At 39.9% G+C, this 21317-nt stretch overlaps 1 protein-coding gene across 4 annotated transcripts in view; it reads left to right on the top strand.

Annotated features, from left to right (window-relative positions):
* The window catches only part of LOC148896577 (F-actin-uncapping protein LRRC16A-like), an 86760-nt gene that overhangs the window by 6174 nt on the left and 59269 nt on the right, over positions 1–21317 (top strand). For 3 of the 4 annotated variants that reach the window (XM_088999159.1, XM_088999160.1, XM_088999161.1), the window contains exons 2-3: positions 10988–11085; positions 19299–19349. In XM_088999159.1, the coding sequence (XP_088855285.1) occupies positions 10988–11085; positions 19299–19349 (149 nt within the window). Of the gene's footprint in view, positions 1–10987; positions 11086–19298; positions 19350–21317 lie in introns of those variants that run through there. The other variant, XM_088999163.1, reaches the window with a different exon arrangement.

The following is a 21317-nucleotide window of genomic DNA, read 5'->3' as shown; positions in this document are numbered from 1 at the left end:
CATGTGACCAAGTCGACCAATGGCGCGACCGATGGCGTGTCACGTAACCAAGAAACGTGACCAAGTCGACCAATGGCGCGACCGATGGCGTGTCACGTGACCAAGACACGTGACCAAGTCGACCAATGGCGTGACCGATGTATCGATATAAACAGCAAAATGGCCGGCGGGGGATGAAAAGGAGCACCGTAATAACCGGATTATCGTAATAACCGGGTATCGTACTAAACGGTACTAATTATACATAAAAAGACTAGAAATGTGCAAGCGAAATGAAAATAGTATCGTAATAAGCGGTACTATCAATATAACCGATATCGATATAACGAGACTTTACTGTAGCAGTACATTGGGGAGACTCAACAAATTCTCAGAAAAAGACTATCAACATCGCAGGGATAATAATAGTGGGCCTCAATCGGCAGTACATTTGCACCTAAAAGCTAGCAACCACTCATTTGACGACAATAAGGTTAAAATCTTAGCGAAAGAACATAGATGGTTTGAAAGGGGAGTAAAAGAAGCGATTCTCATAAAACAACGAAATCCTCCATTAAACCGGTCTGGTGGGGTGAGGTTCAATTTGGATCGTTCATACAATAGCCTGCTTAGGCAAAACAGGTTAGGCAACATTCGTAATGCTGATGAGGTGATACCGGAGGGGGTGGGAAAAACAGGCCAGTCGTTAGTCAGGAATGTAGGAACAATCAGTGGGGCCACAGGGAGTGGTCCTCTGCTCCCCCCAACCTGAGAGTAGGTACCTATCATAGCTGTGTCCAGCGCCGCCATGTCTGGACATTGGGGATATATAAGTAGGGCCGATACGACCAGTAAGACTTTAGTTCGCTGACGAAGCCTCTTGGGTAGGAGGCAAGACGTCCGACACCTTCAAAAAAAAATAGATGACGGCTGAAGAAACCTTCTCATCGATGGACCACTCCTGTACGACTGAGAGCTTACACAGACGTTTCATACCCATGGTTATATATTTAAAGCTATCCATAATCTTCCCCCCCATACCTATCTGACCTTCAAATTTCTATTCCGTCTCGTTCCCTCAGATCCTCTTCCTCCACATCTATGTGCTGCGCCCCCCCCCCCCCTGCCCGTCTCACCACGATGGAGGACAGGGCTTTCAGCTGCACTGCCCCCAAACTCTGGAACTCACTTCCTCCCAACATTCATAACATCGATTCTCTTCCCACCTTCAAATCCCATCTAAAAACCCACCTATCTAGAATCACATTTTCTGTGTAGCTCTTTTTCTTGTTTCTATTTATAACTGTATTTTATTTATTGTACCCTATTTGTGATTGTATTTTATTTATTATAGTACCTATGCTTTTCTGTGACTGTAAAGTGTCCTTGAGATATTTGAAAGGCCCTTAAAATGAAATGTATTATTATTATTATTATTATTATTATTATTATTTTTATTTTTTTTTTATTATTATTATTATTATTCGGTGAACCATTTTTTAGATATAGCCAAGTGCACTCAACCAGTATTGCTCGGTCACAAGGTGTTACTTTATAATTTATTGTCACTAGTTATTCCACACCCCCTTTATCTGAATGCACACGTCGATCATCTTCAACAATACTTTTGCTGTTATGGGACCAAAAAAGACCCCACCACAGGCTCGTGTTCAGCCGACGAAGATACAAAACAAAATTGCAGTCGAGAAGAAGAAGGAGATCATTGAAAAACACGAACGAGGTGTGCGTTTGTCTGATTTAGCGGCTTAGCGGATATGCTAAGTCCACCATTGCTACCATACTTTGCAACAAAGCTTTACACAAAGGCTTTATTTACTCGATGCTTTCACATGACTAATGACACCAAACTATCCCTGAGGGATTATTGGAAGGACCATTTCAATGTGTATCATTGTGTTCAGCTGATAGAAAAGGCTTGGCATGATGTTACCCTTCGATCCTTGAAAGCAGCATGGAAGAATTTGTGGCCCACATGCATCCTTGAGAGGGACTTTGAAGAATTCGATCCTCATGACTCTGTTGTTTTTGGACGACATTGTTTCCATTGGACAGAACACGGGACTCGAAGTGGATGCAGATGACATCGAGGAGCTTGTTGCTGACCATAATGAGGTCCTCAACACAGAGGATTTGATTTGCCTTCAAGAGGACAAGCAGAAGCAAGCCATTCAGGAGTGGTCATCTGAGGGTGAGGAGGAGGAGATGGCTGCAGCATCCAGTGAGAACATCAAGGCAATGTTGGCTAAGTGGGATGATGTACAGGCTTTTCTTGAACAGTTCCATCCAGAAAAGACTGTGACTATGAGAATCATCAACATGATGAATGATAATGTGATGCCTCAGTTTTGTAAGACCTTACAAGTCAGAAAGCAACAGGTGTCAATTAAGAGCCATCAACAATCATCACACATGTAAATAGTGACTTTATGATACAGTGCAGTGTATTTCTTAAATTACAATACAATAGCACACTTATTATACATAGAATAAGGTACAGTAAAGTCTCGTTATATCAATATCGGTTATATCGATAGTACCGCTTATTACGATACTATTTTCATTTCCCTTGCACATTTCTAGTCTTTTTATGTATAATTAGTACCGTTTAGTACGATACCCGGTTATGACGATAATCCGGTTATTACGGTGCTCCTTTTCATCCCCCGCCGGCCATTTTTGTTGTTTATATCGATATATCCGTCGCGCCATTGGTCAACTTGGTCACGTGTCTTGTTACGTGAGCCGCCATCGGTCGCGCCATTGGTCGACTTGGTCACATGAGCCGCCATCGGTCGCGCTATTGGTCGACTTGGCCGTGTGACTTTGTCACGTGACACGCCATCAGTCGCGCCATTGGTCAACTTGGTCACGTGTCTTGGTTACGTGTCACGCCATCAGTCGCGCCATTGGTCGACTTGGTCAGGTGACTTGGTTACGTGCCCAGCACCCGTGTAGCAGAGCCATTTTCATTTTCAGACGCTAGCTCGTGTGTAGCAGACGAGATTGAAGTGTTTGTGTTAAAAGGTAAAAATGGGAAGCAGAAGAAGATTGATGACTTTTTTAAATTGTATACATAATACAGTAAGATGTAAGCGTTGCAGTTTCCCTGTTGTGTTATGTACATGCCCACTGTACTGTATAAGAATGCAATCATTTTTTGCAACAATGTTTCTTGTTTTGTCTGCTGAAGCGCGATGATTTAGAAAATTATTAACATTCCATACTGTGTATTAAAGGACAGCCGATGTCACTTTTTATTCAAATGCAAATAAAAATGACTTCACGCCAAGACGTCTTGCATTGCTTGTGAATCCAAACAATGGCTTCAGATTCGGATAATATGCTTTCTTGTTACACATCCAGTTATGAATATGTTTCAAATACACTGTAGTTCTGAAGATTAAAGCATACATGTTTACAATCATTAAAGAATTATATGTGCCATTTTGAGGCAACATTGGGGGAACATCTCCCAAAAAAAAGGGAGCTAATGGCCAGCTCCGTTTCTTATATGGCGCTTGGCTGCCCTCTTTTGGCGGCTTTTGTTTAATGCAGTTCGGCGCAGGATCGGATATATCGATAGTCCCGGTTATATCGATATTTTTTCGGACTCCCTTGAATATCGATATAACGAGACTTTACTGTATATTCTTTGTAGTTTTAAAGGACAACCGACGTCTCTGGACAAGTTGTGTCCATAATTTGTCAAATGTCTTCAAATGACTTCGACTGAGCATATTTTACAAAGATTCCACCGCATATAGCTATATTTTACGTTTTAAGACTTGCGCTGAATATTCCAGAAGTCTTGTTTTTGAGTTGGTGACGAGTCCGTACGTTACGTCACTGAAGGAACGCCCCTGACCAAAAAAATGACATATTGTAGCAGTCCTTCCATCACGTCAATGCATTTTGTCGTACTTTGGTCTGAAAACGTCATGTAGGACCAAAAAGAGGCAGAAAAGGGCGACAAAGCTCCATGTAAGGAATTAATCAGCCCGTGGAAACGGGCTGATTAAGTCATTACACGGAGCTTTGTCGCCATTTTCTGCCTCTTTTTTAGTGCTACACCCCCCCTATTGCCTCAAAATGGCACGGAATAAATTCTTTAATTGATTGCAAACATGTATGCTTTCTTCTTCAGAAATATTTGAATCATATTCATAACTGGATGAGTAACAAGAAAGCATATTCTCTGAATCTGAAGCCATTGTTTTGATTCTCGAGCAAGGCAAGACGTCTTGCTGTGACACCACGAACATGGGGGCGGGACCTTCTGAAACTGGCCACGTCCGGTTTCAAATTGAAGTACTTTTTAGACACTTTAACTCATTTTTATTGGTGTTTTGCATTTGACTAAAAATATCATACTGCGTGTTTTGGGTATTTTAGATGCTATAAAACTTTTTTCTGATGTCAGTTAGGAAACAAAAAAGTGACATCGGTTGTCCTTTAAGGCTTATTTAGTTGACAATTATATTTTATGGAAACCTGGGAACGGATTATTCTCATTTTAATGGTTTCCTACGGGAAATTATTTTTGGGGATACACACTTCGCCTTACACACTCTGTTTGGGAACCAATTAAGTTCGTAAGCCAAGACACCACTGTACTTGCAATGTACAAGTCCTCAATAGTGGGTAGGGCGGTTTCAATGATTTTTTTCCGCCATCCTCAGTATCCGTTGAAGTCGTATTTTGTCCATTTTTGTGGCGGCCCCGTGAATTGTGATAGAAGAACACAGGATTGATTTGATGACTGCAGTGTAGAACTGTCATAGCACCTCCTGCGGCAAATATGTATGAAAACCAATTCATACTGTACATATTGTTCTACTACAGATCACTTTGTACTGTATTCTAGTGCACATGGACTGCGATGCATACACCATTCCCTTCAAGAGTTTTGAACCTCCTGGCTATTTTAGTATCGCTTTATATTTGATATTTCAATAATGAAGTTGGAGATACTGGCAGATGGTCACCTGCTTCGAGGAGTGTTTGTATGAAGACATCCGCCAGTATTCAAATCCAGCATTACAATAAACAGCATACTCTCTTTTCACTTTCATGGCGTCGCCAATTGGATTAAAAATGTGCTTGTCAGTATGTTAATTGATGGGGATGCATGAACGAATACTGACATTGAACCCTGAAGCACAGCATGAATGTAATTGCGGAAGCATCTGTCAGCCTTGTGCAAGTTCAAAGCTCTCCGTATGCACAACGCAGAAACTATGGAAGCATGAAAACGAGTGCAACTTTCACCCACAGTATATAACACATTTCTTCTTTGGCAACTTTGCATTCCTGATCGTATAGTGGCATCACACAAAAACAAAACAGACGCAAAACATTACTTTTGTTGTTTTACTAGAATTCTTTTTCATATAGATTAACCTTGTATTTGCAACTGAACATTTCCGTTATTTATTACTAAATAATGTACAGTTTCTTTCTAATGACAGGATTAAGAAATAAACTGGTTGGCATCCCTAAGGGCAGCCTGCTGAATTGCTACAGTGCATTAGTGCATACAGTACATTTTTATTTAAAGAGCACTTTCACAAGATCTGCAGCTGAAACAAAGCACTTTACAGAATATTTAACATAAAATCACAAAAATAATACAACACATCAAGGAATAGTTGTTTGGATTGTCACATTTCCCATGTTTCATGTGATGTGTTCTGTTGTACTATCTTTATTTTCTGTTTGTTATTGTATTGCTATTTGTGTTATTTGGAGAGTGCCTACCTTTGCAGCAGCCCCTATATTTTGTTCTTGTGCTTCTTCATGTCATAACTTTGCTGCTGTGATTTGAGAATTTCTCCATTGTGAGTCGAATAAATTTTATCCTATCTTATCATCATCAGATTTCAGTTCATCAAACCAATTCTGTATTTTAGTTACCGGTAATCATAATACAATAATAAATATAATTTTCCGTGATTACCAATCTTCCTTCTTTAAAATGTTTATCTTCCTGAGAGGTTTTCATGAAATAGTTCGGCCTTACATTTTTCAGAAATAAACAAATGTAGTTTTTCTTGCGACACTAAATACAAACCCAAGCAAAAAACAATAATTTCCCCATTCCTAATCACTATGACAAAAACGGAACATTATGGCAAAATTGAGAAAGAAATTCCACCTTTTAATAGATTACCGAAATTAAACACTATTTCATCTATCACAGTATGCAGTATTCTTTGGGGAAAATTGAGTCAGCGGCTGTGAGACCTGTTACAGCTCAATATAACTTCACATATAAGGTGCACTGGATTATAAAGCACAGGGTCATCTTTTTAAAGAAAATGAAGACCTTAGGACAGGGGTGGGTAAACCTTTTGACTCGCAGGCCACAATGGGTTCTAAAATTTGACAGAGGGGCCGGGCCAGGAGCATTTGGAGGGAGTGTTTGGGCCGGATATACAAAAGCATTAAATGTAGTGTGTGCAAACCTCATAACACAGTAAGAACACTACCACCCAATTTATTAACTGTCTTTCAAATGTGAAAAATAGCCCTTATGAGTTAATAAATTTATCTCAATGAATATGCAAGATGTGGTATTGTCATACTATTTCGCAGATACTGGGAGCAGGAAATGGACATAGATTAAAATAACATATGCACTGTGATTTATCAAGATTGCATCTGTTTTTAATAAGTTTCAATCGAAGGTGTAAAGTTAAAGAAATCAACATTTATTGAAAAATGGAAGCACTTTCAACATTCAAAACATATTACACAACAAATTACTCAAGCTCAATAATATCTACTTGTGTTAAACTCCGCAAAATCATGGATGGATTGTCCTGACCGCGCGCTCTACAAACTCGCCCTTGCCTTCATGCGCAAAGAGTACACGTGTATCGTTGCCATGCGCATAGACATAGGCTACCTGCAGTTGAAATTTGCATACTTGGCACGGCAGCCAATCAGAAGCGTGCTTCTGACTTTCCCGAGCATTACAAGGCGTGCATTTGCATATCATTTTTGGACAGTCACCCTTATTTACACCTCATATTTTTTCCGCTTCCGGGACAAGCGGACGCTGGCGCGCCTTGGCTACCGCTCCTTTCCCGCGAAATGTTTTTACCTTCTTTTAGCCTTTTTAACCTCTTTTTAGCTTTTTTATGGTTCACGAGCCTCTGGAAATACCAGACAATCACCTACGAACGTTGGCTATCGATCCATCTCTTGGTCCCGGTCGCTTATCCGGATCACAGACGAAGCCGCATTATCATCTCCACCCACCTGTTCCCGCTGTCGAGGGCTAACCTGGCCGCTGCCTCTGTCTCGGTGTTGCTGGTGAATATCATGTCGCTTCTCCATCGACCTGTTGGACGGCTACAGTACTCGGCGGCGGAGCTGCTGAAGTTCCGCTCGCGATGGACGAGCGTGCCACCGGCGATTCTCCGGTTCCCGGAAATCGCTCGTCGCCCTTCCCGGAGGTATATCCACCGCGGATCACGTCGCGGCTTTCACCTCGATGGCTCCAAGGATATCACCTCCCTGTGGTCATCCGTCCGCCAGCCGCGCAGAAGGAGCAGCCGCTCGGTCGATCACCGTATGTTAGCCGGCCTGGCTAGGTCAGCTAATGCGCCTCGTAGTGGGGACGCCACCAGCGTCAACTTCGGCCTCCTCAACGTCCGATCGCTTACGGGAAAGGGGTGTCTTATCCAAGACATTCTAATTGACCGTAAGCTTGACTTTTTTTGTATAAATGAGACTTGGCAAATGGCGGGAGACTTCTCCGAGCTCAATGGCGCGACTCCGCCAGGCTTTGTTTACATTTTTAAGCCCCGCCTCTCAGGCCGCGGAGGTGGTCTCGCGATAATTTACCGCAGGAACTGGAAAATCCTTCAAGTTTCACTCCAGGAAACCCTATCGTTTGAATGCCTTGCTTGTAAAATTTCTGGACCCTCACCCACCATCATAGCCACTGTATACCGTGCACCAAAACCACATTGTGACTTTCCAAAAGACTCCGGACTGCAACTCATCCCCTGATGAACTTGTTTCCCGGTACAACGCGGACCTCACGAACACCCTCAACGCCCTGGCTCCTGTAAAGTCCCGGTCTGTCCGATTCACCCGGTCTGCACCCTGGTTCACCGCCCCTCTCCGCTCCATCAAGACAAAATCTCGCCAACTTGAAAGACTTTACAGGAAGTCTGGGCTCACTACTCACAAGGACATGTACGCAACTCACCTTACCCATTACAAGGACTCTATCACACGTGCAAAATCGCAATATTACTCTGGACTCATTGACTCTAATCCTGGAAACTCACTGGTCCTCTTTTCCCTCTATCACAAAATCACACAACCTCCTACCTCTCTCCCCTCACACTTCTATTCCTCTGAGACATGCAACACTCTGCTTATGTTTTTTAGTGAAAAGATCAACAAAATCCATCAGCACCTCGGGTCCTCTGTCCCCCCCCCCCCCCAGCCTTTCTACTCCTTCCCAACGACTTTCTGCCTTTGAACTCCCCCATTCCTCTATAATCGCAGACATTATCACCAAATCCAAGATTTCCTCCTGTCAACTCGACCGCCTCCCTACTATCCTTATCAAGTCATGCCTACCCTCTCTTCTCCCATTTATTTCTACCATTATTCACTCCTCATTATCAACTGGAATTGTTCCTATCCCACTCAAAACCGCAGCTGTCACTCCAATCCTGAAAAAACCTGGCTCAGACCCAAACGATTTCAATAATTTACGTGCAATTTCCCACCTCCCATTCATCGCCAAAATTCTTGAAAAGACAGTTGTGTCCCAGCTTCACTCACACCTCACTCACAATAACCTGTACAAACAATTCCAGTCTGGTTTCCGCCCCCGCCACAGTACTGAATCGGCTCTCATAAAAATCACGAATGATCTTTTTATGGCAGCCGATGCCGGTTCACTCTCCATCCTCATCTTTCTCGACCTGACCTCAGCCTTTGACACCATTTCCCACCCTATCCTGCTCAACAGACTTTCCACCCTAGGCATCACACATACCACACTCCGCTGGTTTCATTCCTATCTCTCTGATCGCTCACAATTCATCCAAATCAACTCGTTCACCTCGTGGTCCTCTCCTGTGTCCTCTGGTGTGCCTCAAGGGTCTGTCCTGGGGCCACTTCTCTTTATTATCTACCTACTTCCTCTTGGCAATATTTTCCGTAAGTTTGGCATTCACCTTCACTGCTTCGCGGATGACTTTCCCATAACTTTCTCAAGCTTAACAGTGAAAAAACCGAACTTCTCCTTGTCGGTACCAAATCCACCCTCCACAAAACTAACAGTTTCTCTCTCACCATTGACAGTTCAACCGTGTCCCCTTCCCCTCAGGTCAAGAGCCTCGGTGTCATCCTCCATAGCTCACTATCTTTTCAGTCCCATATAAATAACATAATTCGGTCTGCTTATTTCCACCTCCGTAATATTAACCGTCTCCGTCCCTCGCTCACCCCTCACACCACTGCTATCCTTATCCACAGTCTCGTCACCTCCCGCATCGATTATTGCAACGCACTTCTCTTCGGTATCAATCAGAAATTTCTCCATAAACTCCAACTCGTCCAAAATTCTTCTGCCCGGATCATCACTAGAACCCCCTCCTTTCACCACATCACCCCTGTCCTCCAGCAACTCCACTGGCTACCTGTTAAACATCGTATCAAATTCAAAATACTTCTGTTTACATTCATAGCCATCCATAACCTTGCCCCTCCCTATCTTTCTGACCTGCTTCAAATCTGTGTTCCTTCTCGGTCCCTCAGATCCTCATCCTCCCTTCACCTCTATGTGCCCTCTGCCCGTCTCACCACGATGGGATGCAGAGCTTTCAGCCGCTCTGCTCCCAAACTCTGGAATTCACTTCCACCCAACATCCGTAATATTGACTCCCTCCCTATTTTCAAGACTCACCTCAAAACCCACTTGTTTAAAATTGCCTTCAATGTCTAGTTCTATCTGCTATTTTATTATGTATCATTTTACTTATGGTTTTATTGTTATGTGCTTTGTTTTATTGTTTTTATTGTAAAGTGTCCTTGGGTGTTTTGAAAGGTGCTTGAAATAAAATGTATTATTATTATTATTATTATTATTATTATTATTATTATTATTATTATTATTATCATTTTCCAAAGTAGATGCACAGAAACCCAGAAGAAAGATTCAAAAGAAGCTGACAAAATTTGTGATGCTACAAAACGTAAACGTACATTATACCGTGACTGTAAAGTGTACTTGAGAGTTATGAAAGGCGCTTAGTGGTTTGTAGCAGACAACTCAGCACAAACATTGCATTGTGCACCATGACGACAAACAACAACTGGAACAAAATCTTCAGCCAGGGATATTTACTGTAAATTAAACAAGATAGCAGCCTTAATTAGGTAGGTACAGCCTTAATTAAAAAAACGTTATACTTTGCTACAATGGCAAAAAAGCCCAACAGGCCACATGTGGCCCGCGGGCTGTAGTTTGCCCATTCCTGCCTTAGGATGTGCCTTATAGTTCCGAAAATACAATACTATTTCACAGCACTGTATTCATAAATACACTGTTGTTTGAATTTGATATTGATGAAAGAAGAGCCAATCAAAGTCTTCTTTTACCCGTGGATTACAGACGTCATGATCACAGCCTGGATGATGTCATACCCATTGAGCCATTGTCGCAACCAAAGACTAATACAGACATCAGAATCAGAATCAGAATACCTTTATTCGCCCCACAATGGGGAAATTTGCAGTCCACAGCAGCAATTGAAAAGGGATGGAGTTGGGGTGGGGTGAAACGATCGAAAACAGGATATTCTAAGCATAACAAAATAAAAATGTCATTGGTGCAATTCTCCTGTCTCGTCACATCGACGTCAATTCCAAGGACAAATTTCCACGTACCTGAGTCTATGAATCAAATACTATAACAGCCAACACTGATTTTAAATCATTGTCTTTTTCTGTGAAGAGAGCATGCGGGATGCGGTCGGGAGAAAGGTGAAGCTGTCGCTGAGGAAAAGAGTCAAACTGGAGATCAAAGGCGACAAGACAGAGAACAGAGTCTTGGTAAGTCGACTGTTGCTCCATTCCCACCTGCCCAAAATAATTGTTTATGTGATGTCCACCTTCTCATCACTATTTTCTTTAACATTTGTAAAATATTCTCAGAAGTATATTAAAACTCAAAATAGCCTTTTATTTAAACACTCAAGCCGTCGCTGCCTTTACAGCAGCTTCTATATTTCTATATTTTTATACTTCTTCTTTTCCTTCCCTGCTCATCTGCAGTGGATTTTAAACTTCTTTCAACTTGTTATAAACGAAATATCTGTAGCATGGACAGGGCTGTTGTATTCCAACCTGTGTTGAATCAAAAACATGTTACTCAAAGGAGAACATGGTCCTGCCACCTTGCTGTGGTAACTGGTATAAGAAGTCCAAAATATATTGTGACCAATGTTTTTAAATTAGGGCAGACAGAATTGAAATGCATTAGTTTTTTTCTTCGTGGCTGCAGCAGTGTGAGGTGTCTTTTGTCTGACAAATTGGCTTGATACACTGCCTTGTGCTTGTTCTGTATGATGCCACAATATTTTATAGCAAACATAGCTGGCAATATTGTCAAACCTTTTTCAACACAGATTGGGGTCTCATTCACAGCATAAAAACAGCTAAAATGTTATACTTGGCTCAACTGAAGTCAATGTACAGTAGTTTGGATTAGTTCTGCCAAGGATTCCATGTTTCACGCTTAGTTATGTTCAGTCGCATAATAATACAACAAGCTTCATTATCTCTCTGTCCCTCATTGATTTTAAGTGCAGCTGCCAGCTGTTAAATTAATTCACTGGTGTCTTCATACTTTGGCATTCTTGGACTGAATAGGACTTTGCACACACTGTTTGTAAGATAATAGCTTAGATAATGTGAATCAAACTGGCAGTCGTGTATGAAATGACTCTGTTGTGTGAATGAATGATTAGGGCAGACAGAATTGAATGAATGAATGAATCAATTGAATGAATTCACGTGTGTTGACCGCAAGTATAGTGACATGAAAAATGCCTTGCTATTCATGGTGTAAAGTACAGTAAAGTCTCGTTATATCGATATCGGATATATTGATAGTCCCGGTTATATCGATACTATTTCTATGCACGCACGGAGAAAATTACATGCAAACAGGGTCGGATATATCGATAGTCCCGGTTATATCGATATTTTTTCGGACTCCCTTGAATATCTATATAACGAGACTTTACTGTACTTTACACCATGAATAGCAAGGCATTTACGTTTTTATTAAGCATTTATTTAATAAGCATTAATAAGCATTAATAAGCATTTATTTCAGACTTACATTAGGCTCATTTAAAAATGCATTGATTTAGTCTGGACTATGAGACAAATAGCATAATAACAGTGGCCTGGACCATTATCTGATTGCCGGCGTGGAGTACATCCAGTGACTGCATAAATAATGCATTCCTGGTGGATTATTAACCATTCACCAGTTTGCTTCTTGGGCGTTGTGGTAAAGCTACAATAAGTCGGTTGAAGTGGTCAATCAAAATTATTCCACTTACTTTTTGATTCGCTTTTCTTATAGTCATGTTGGAACAGAAAAGGTCTTCACACCGTTTGGAGGATACGATTACCCCAAAATTTTAATTCGTGGCAATCTAAGCAATCTAGGGTGTTTTGTCCAACCCTTGTTTTTTTTAATTATGATTGTTATTCATATTTCACTGGATTAAGAGATGATGATTTGATCCATCTTGTGTGCTGTATATGTGAGGCATTAAGATGATTGCCATTCAAAAACAAAATAGAAAAAAAATAAGCAAAGAATGACAAATAAGGTAATCTTGCAAATATTTTTCCAAGTCATTCTGTTATGATTAGAAACAGAATGAGTCATCTAGGTACATTAGTAGAAAGGATGAGCTTTACTTCCACATTTCCAGCAGTCGTTAAATGATCCGGCAGATGTGCAAAGTGGGAAACCTGTGGCAGGGAACGAGTTAGTGTGTAAGAAATTAGATTGGTGCTTTAATAAATGGAGAGGCGGTGGGTTTTACATCACAAAGAAAGATGTGGCGACTCAGTCATGTAAACTGTGCATTGTTTAAAAATGTCCGTGTGTTAACTAGCAGAACATGTAAGAAGAGGCATGGAGAAACAAATGTCTAACAATGCAAAGAGTGGATCTCTTTTGAGTATTGTCAGTAAACTAATTTATACAGGCACACAGCATGAGAATGTCCCAGTGATTACTTTGCTTGTCCTCTCTCAAATAAACAATGGGCACTTGTTGCTGTGGAAAAAAACAGAAATGGATTCTGGAATAAACACAGAAGGAAGACAAACATGTCAGTGAATTCCAAACTATGAGCAGGGTGGTGTTTGTTGATTGTCAGTTTGAGACAATGTGCGCAATTTGTGAATTGGGAGAATAAAAGATGAAATGCAAATGTGGAGTTATGCAAATATTAAAACATTCATGTTTTCAAAAATTTGAGAAATTTATTTGTTATGAATATTTTCAAATATGAAATCCCCCAGCAATTAAACTTCACCATAGATTTTGTTTTGATAAATCGCCTGAAAAACACATCCCAGTTGATCAGGGCGACTGATTATAACTAAAGTGTTATTTTTTAATTTGGTCATGTGACATTCGCTTGCCGAGCCGTGATTGGTCATCACCAAAGCATGCAGTGAACATGCGCTTTTAAGTCAGACAGGCAGTTTGTCTTATTTTACCTAACCGATGATGTTATGCAGGCTGAAACAACAAGAGCGGCATCGGTTTGCTAGCATCTGTGTTACAATCTCCTTCCAACCCCTCTTGAACTCAGTGACAGGGTTTTTGTCCCAGCCTACGATTCTGTTGAAAATGTGAAAACATACTTTGGCATTTCCAAGGATGAATCACCCATGATGACTCACCACTCTTTCAGCCAAGGTCCAATTTACTAGCCATAAATTATAGATTTACTGCCATGAACAAAGTCCATCTATCACTGGTGTGGTGTCGATTGATAAATAATTACTTGAATGCTGTTATTTCTGCTCTTCATTTACAGTTGTATATCAAATGCATATAATGCTACTCGCAATTTCCTGCCGTGTGCTGCATGGACTTGTGTCTTATTAGCCCTCTGTCTTGACAGACCTACCTCCTTTAAAGATGGCAGGGTAATGGAGGTTGAGATAAGAGTGTTAATCCGTAAAACACGACCTGAGTGTGAGAAGTGAACCAATTGGTAGGTGGCTGGAACCCCCAGCTCAATCTATTAACATGTCAAACTGTCCTTGACAAAAGCACTGAAGCCTCGATTAGGCTAGTACCCTGAATGGTGACCATTTTGCAAAGAAGGCAGTTTTTCAATTAAACTCAGTTTTGCTGATTACAAAAATAGAATGTATGAATGGTCGTACAGTGTTATCGTTTTTGAAGTCGCCATTTACCATTCTTCTTTTACCGGATTTACTTCCAAGTATAATCTCCTAAATCCACAAGTAATCATGGAAACCATGCTGCTTGCTTAATGAGGTGGCCTTAGCACTCTGTACTGGTGGCCAGGGTTGCCAGGTTTTCTTTTAAAAAGAGTCACACATTATATAAAATAGCTGTTAAAATTGCTACTATTTGTACTAGTATTGATTCGTAATTTCTTCACAATTGTTTTATGTTAACATTTTTTTAAGAATTAATAGTTTAGTGGGGTGACATGGTGATCGACTGGTTAGCACCTCCACCTTACAGTACAGATGTGGGGAGGGTTCAATTCCAGCTGCAGCCTTCCTGTGTGGAATTTGATTGTTCTCCCCATGCCTGTGTGGATTTTCTCTAGGTACTCCAGTTTCCGCCCCCTTTCCAAAAACATCCATGGCGCGTGAATGGAACACTCTAAATTATCCTTTGGTATGCATGTGAGTACGAATGGTTGTAGCAGTTCAGTTCAGAGTGTCCCCTGCCTACTGCCCCTTGTGTGAATAAGCAGATTAAAAAAAATGATGGATGGATAGTTTCTGGTTTCGATATAATTAATGATTCATTCTTGTATTTTTTGTATGGTATATTTTGTGGCGTTCGCTGAAGCCAGGGCTCCATTAGCATTTATCCTGCCACCAGTATCTTTTGATCACCAAATATTATGAGAAAGACTGTGTGATCTCGTGCATGTGTTTGCTGCAATTGTAGTTTGACCAGGCAAACAAAAATAAGACGGAAAGTTGCTAGGAAGTTTGTCATTGTGCCAGAGGATGTAAAATCGTGTTCTTCATTCATAGAATTACCTGCACAATGTCTTGTTCATGGTCCAAGTAAGACTTTTTATGGGTGTGTGTTTGTCCATGACTGCAGCTCTAAGCAAGGGTTAAAAGGCAATTTTTTTGTCCCACGTGCTATTTGTTCTGGAGGAGTTTCTGTATTCCACCCTATATTACAGTGTGATGCATCACTTAAGTCAAGAGAGAACACCGATATTTTATGTTCCATGAAATAATGGGCAGTTGAAATAATGGATTATTTTTTTGACTAATTTAAAGCCGTTTGGTTCACATTTCCTTAATATGTGATCAATGTGTATCATCTCAGCTCAAATTTTTTTTCACTCATTGCAAATGAGGGTCTTAATATACATATATTAAATACACCTTGGAATATCAAATAAAAAAGTACCTTTCATCTCATTATTTGATTTTCTATTGAATAATCGAGACTATAATCTATTCTCAACAAAAATAACATTCAATACACCTAGTAAAGAGTATGTTTTTAGCACGTCAGATATATTTATGTTGTGTCATGTGGCTACAGCCCGTATGATGACATCCTCGAATCACTCTGAAATTCTGGTCAAAATACAAAGATTCGTGTCAGCGTGTGGCGAAATTCTCATGCTATTTAGGTGCCACCTTGACATAACCAGAAATGTTTTTTTTTAGTCTTCGTCATTAGCAATGTGACATCTCTGTTTTTATTGCAAGGTTTAGCATATTCAAAGCTCACAATCCCCAAGTAATCTATCCCAAGGGATCTATTACCAAGTAATGGAATAACGGCACATTAAAGCCCCTCCCAGCATCGTTGAATTTAATGTTCCTATAAGTCAAGGTCATCGTCGCTCAAGCAGCCTTCAATGCAATTTGTAAATAGTGCCACGGTAATGATTCATGAGTTATTTGTTTGTTTTTGTCATCTCATCCAAGTTACCTGATTTCTGTGTGACTGTGTTCATAAAATATACTGAGATATTGAAGATGCTTTTTTTTGTCATAAAATGAAATTACTCCATGCATTGTCTTTTATTGAACATGATTTAGCCAATGAATCGTTTTAGCAGGATAAATTATGAAATTTGCGTGTCTAGGAATGTAATGTTTGTTTTCTCTTTTTTGCAATAAAATCAAAAATGGCTTCATAGCATTATGGAAAAGAAATCTTTCAGATAGTGGATGAATTTTATGAAAAATATGCGGCGGTGGACTATGGTACTCAGCATTTGTATTTTTTTGTGAAATTAAATGTTGCTCTCATTGGCTGCAATTGAATGAGGTTTGTAGGTCGTAGCCATATTGATTGGAGCAAAATGACAACTGTACAGTGTGTCAACTAACATATGCAAACACATGGTTTAGTTGATTATGAGCATGACACCTTATGTCAAACCTGAAACCCAAGAGAGATAATTTAATAGTGTGACAGAATCAACAGTACCACTACTAGTTGTAAGATTCTCAATGATCATTTGATCTCTAATTACTGCTGCTACTGTATGTTTTTTTTTTTGAAATGTTGCTGTCTGTGGTTGGGTAGACAGAATTGTCGATTCATCTCTACAATGGATATCGCAAGTCGTGCAGGTTATGTTGGAGATACAATACAATCCCATACATAGTGATTTACATAGCACTTTCATAACAGCTCAAGCTGGAACAAAGCGCTTAAGGAAATGAGAGTTGTTCACAGTTAATGTCGCCGCATTGCAGCGTACCATATCTTGTTCCTTTTTATCAAGCTACACAGTTGTTCAACTATGATATGAGACTCATTGCGTTGCCAGCTAGCCCACACATTCTTCCCTAAAAATCCACGTGGATTCACAATTCTGACCTGCACTTTTCTAAACTGAACTGTAACTCTTATAGAAAATGTGGTTTATTAGGAGGTTGTTGTTCCAGTTAAGGTTTGAAGTTCGGCATTTAGTTTTTGTGGTTAGGTTTTGGGGTATGTTCTAGCAACAATTCCTCGCAAAGATTGCTGTACAAAAGTGTGTTTTTGGTGTTGACTGATGCTATCTGCATACTCAGAATCAGAATCAGAATACCTTTATTCGTCCCACAATGGGGAAATTTGCAGTCCACAGCAGCAATTGAAAAGGGATGGGGTTGGGGTGGGGTGAAAGGATAGAAAACAAGATATTCTAAGCATAACAAAATTAAAATGTCAACTGTATACTGTGCAAATGTAAATGTGCAAAACCGTTCCATAAGAGAAAAAAACTGTACATAATGCAGAATCAAGAAATGCATTTTGATATATTGCAACAACCCACATTTACAAGTGTCCAGTATTTTTTCCAGAGGGAACTCTATGCTGTGCTGCCAACATCAGAGAGGTTCCTCTCCTTCCCCATCTTTTCTTTTCTTTTCTTTATTTCCTCAGCCTTTGTTGCCGTTATTACTTCCTTTGACTTATTTCCAGACTGTCTCCGCCATTGTTTCTAACCTGGAGAATGAGAAAGCTTCTACTCTGCTTGTATTTGGTTAGCGCTGTAAATTCGTATTATACACACCTCTCGATAATTTTCTTGCAGCTATGTCTCAAACTTCTCGATGTTATGTAGTAAAGAAATTTACCAAGAAACCATACGCAGCATAAAGGCAATGTTTCATACAAAGACCTCCCCGCCCCCTGCTTCGTCTGACTGGTATGCTGATGAATGATTGTGATTGTTCCTTATCTTTGGAAACAAAACACACGCAACGTTCTGACAGAACACTCAACAGACTAATATTCTTCTCAAAGGAAACTCCATCTGCTTTATCAGCGGCCAGTGGATGGAAGTACTGATATTCATTCTGCGCCAGGTAGTAACAGGTTTCACATGAATTGAAGCAAACTCATTTATAAAAGAAAAAAAGATAATATCCATGCTTTTATTCAAAACATGCCATCTTTTTCAAATTCACAAATATCATTTACATTAATTTAATTTTTTTCAAGAAGAGGGGGTTGGTTTGTAGTGAAATATTTCCTGCGTATGCCGAAAAGGTTCCAGATGATACATTTGCTTTCCTTCCAGAATTTCTGGAGTGATTTGGGTCGAACTGTCGACCATCATAATGAGATGTTCAGGGAAGCAAAAACTCAGACATTGTCAGGCAAGACGTTCATGCGTGGTGTCTCTTTATTGGGGTTCAGGATGTTTCATTGACCTTGATCAGTTTATTATTTCGCTCAGTGAGCCAGGATCAAACACCAAAACCAAAGCAAGACCAATGAGAACAATTTTGTGTTTGCATCAAGGTAAAATTTCATTTTAACGAACAAGCATTTCTATTATATGGCTCTGTAATTTATTTAAAGATCTGTTTGGGGTATGCAGATTCTGTATTTGCTTTGAAAAGGAAATCTTTTGCTGACCGTATATTGAGCCATTGGCAAATAAAATTAGGATTCTAACACCTAAAACCACATGCTTTATCTGATTGTTTTGATTGGAATTGTTTCAAAGTTCATCATCCGTTATGGTCGCAGGTTTTAAGATCAAAATGCCACTCGTGATTACGATATACACAATTGTGGGACAAAGAGAGTATATAGATGTTCAAATCCTTGTAACAATGTCACGCTCTGTCAGCATCTCAATAACGTACAATGACCTTTCAAGGCGGATTTTCTGCAAAGGAATGTTAAGTGCATGTGTTTCATGTGTGTTTGCTCATCCTTGTGTTTTCTGGTCTGACAGGCTCGTTCTGCATACGCTCAGTTTGTTCAAGAAACAACAAAGAAATTCATTTATAAAGTAACATTCCAATGTTGGTAAAGCACAGGAGCAGAGAATTTCAATATGAACATTGTTTTTTTTATCTTCAGGCATGTTTTCTCAGTCTCGTGCATTTTTATCCTGATGAGTCAGCAGAAGAGGTTGTTTGTCATCTGTCGCACTTCCTTTTAAGTGCAGCTCACACTGTGTATTTACCGCTTAAAGAGCAGATATTTACAGGAAAACACTCATCATTTTCCACTCTATTCTTTCTCTCAGGCTCTTGCGTCCCATCGAGTATACCTCTTGACTGCACGCATTCCCACCAAGGTAAGAGCAGCAAAGTTGTCTTTAAACTGTTCTTTCCATAAAAAAATTGAGAAATATTGAATCGGCTCTGGCATATGTTGGATCGATGTCTTTATTTCAGTGCACATGGACATTGTGTATCTTGCTAAAATGCCATTGACAATTACTGAAAATGATCTGTTGCTACTTCTGCACACCTGCTCCATTTGTAATTAAACACCTGGTTTGAAAGTCTCTTTATTTATTTATTTTCATTTACAGATACGTACATACAAATAAATATGCCACCACATCAATATAAGCTATAAAGATCAACCAAAATATGACAGTGTGACAGCCTAAAAAACGATGTTTTTAAGATAAAATAATAATTCGAGAGAACCAAAATGCATCGGTGAAAATAGCCAACTATATCTGCATACCCTGAAACAATTGAGATGCATATATCGTGTTCTACCCATTTGGTCATCACATCCCTTTGTTAAAAGCATGATAAATTATATTGCTGTCACACACAATTTACAACTGAATAATTTATTCAAATTTGTGTTGTCATATTATTAGTTATTTAGTTTTTTTCACCCGCAGAAAAAATATCCCTTGACTGTAAAGTGTCCTTGAGAGTTTTGAAAGGCGCTTATAAATGAAATGTATTATTATTATTATTATTATTATTATTATTATTATTATTATTATTATTATTATTATTATTATTATTATTATTCCTTCAGGAATACATTGAACAGTGTCGGAGTTCGGGATTTGGCTCTGCAAGAGCCTTGCCAACGGATCGTTTTATAATAATCCCTCGAGGAGGAATTAAGTTTCCACTCTATTATACCGTATATATTTACCTCACAGAGAGCCAGATAACAGAGTGTGATCAGAAAAGTCAGAATGGCATATTTCACTCAGTATCGCAGGTCTGCAAGTGTGTGTGCATGTGAGTATGTTAATTATCTATCAAGGTTCTTTCAAGGTCGAAAACGGTCTAAACAAGGTTATCCCATCAGTTTTAACAGTTGTAAACAGTTTGTTCTTTTTACAATAAAATTTGGGAAATGTTAAAAATTTCCTGGTGATAAGAAAAACCTGTTTGCAACAATTAAAAGTGTTGGTTAATGTCTGATTAAAAGCTTCGCAACTCTTTGTAAATCCAAAGGAAAGCAAAAACAACATTTGGGCCATCTGCAAGCGCCCCCCAACAAGCACTCCCCAAACCTCGGCACCTGGTCAGATATGGGTTTCAGTCCTTGTAGAGGACAAACTGCTGCCCAATTCTGTATTATTTGTTTTTTAGCATTGTCCTCTGAGTGCCATCACCATAGTATCATTGCTTTTAGAGTTCCAGAAAATACTTAACTGTTGCCTCAAATATTTCCATTTGTTCCAGCTTCAGCTGTTGTTAAAGCGCTATATAAATCAATATGCATTGTATTGTATTTAATATGATTCCCTCTGGGACTGATAAGATGTGATTGCTTGGTCGCAAGGGATGTCCTGTTTTGCCCATTGAAAGTCAGTCACATTGGCACTCTTTTGTTCACATTTCCCAAATGTTTATTTAGGCTGCGGAACTGTCTTTTGATTGTCCACTATAAGTGAATCTGAGCCCCTCAGTCAGCCTCTGCTTCGATGTGTTTTAAACCTTGTATTCCTTATATTCATTCTCATCCTCACCACCTGTTTGCTCATTCCCGATGATGTCTTTCTCTCACCTTTCCCCCACTCAGTAGTTTCTCAGTAGGTCAGCAGGGATACCCAACGCCAGACATGACAGAAATCTACAGGCCTGCAGGGCCACTGTCCTGCCTGTTTCCCATCTGACCCGGCTGCAACACACCTGATTCATCATCAGCTCATCAGCCAGCTCTGAAGCAGCATGAAAACAGTCCTCATGATTTGAATCCGGTGCGTTGCTCCTGGGAGAGCTGGAAACAGGCAGGACAGTCGCACTTGACGACCGACTTTGGACACCACTGCCCTACA

This window comes from Hippocampus bargibanti, linkage group LG06, assembly GCF_051943395.1.
Source record: "Hippocampus bargibanti isolate YZ-2025 linkage group LG06, ASM5194339v1, whole genome shotgun sequence".
In the NCBI taxonomy this organism is placed as follows: Eukaryota; Metazoa; Chordata; class Actinopteri; order Syngnathiformes; family Syngnathidae; genus Hippocampus; species Hippocampus bargibanti.
The sequence above is the reverse complement of the archived record's forward strand: the minus strand, read 5'-3'. Positions and strand labels throughout refer to the sequence as shown.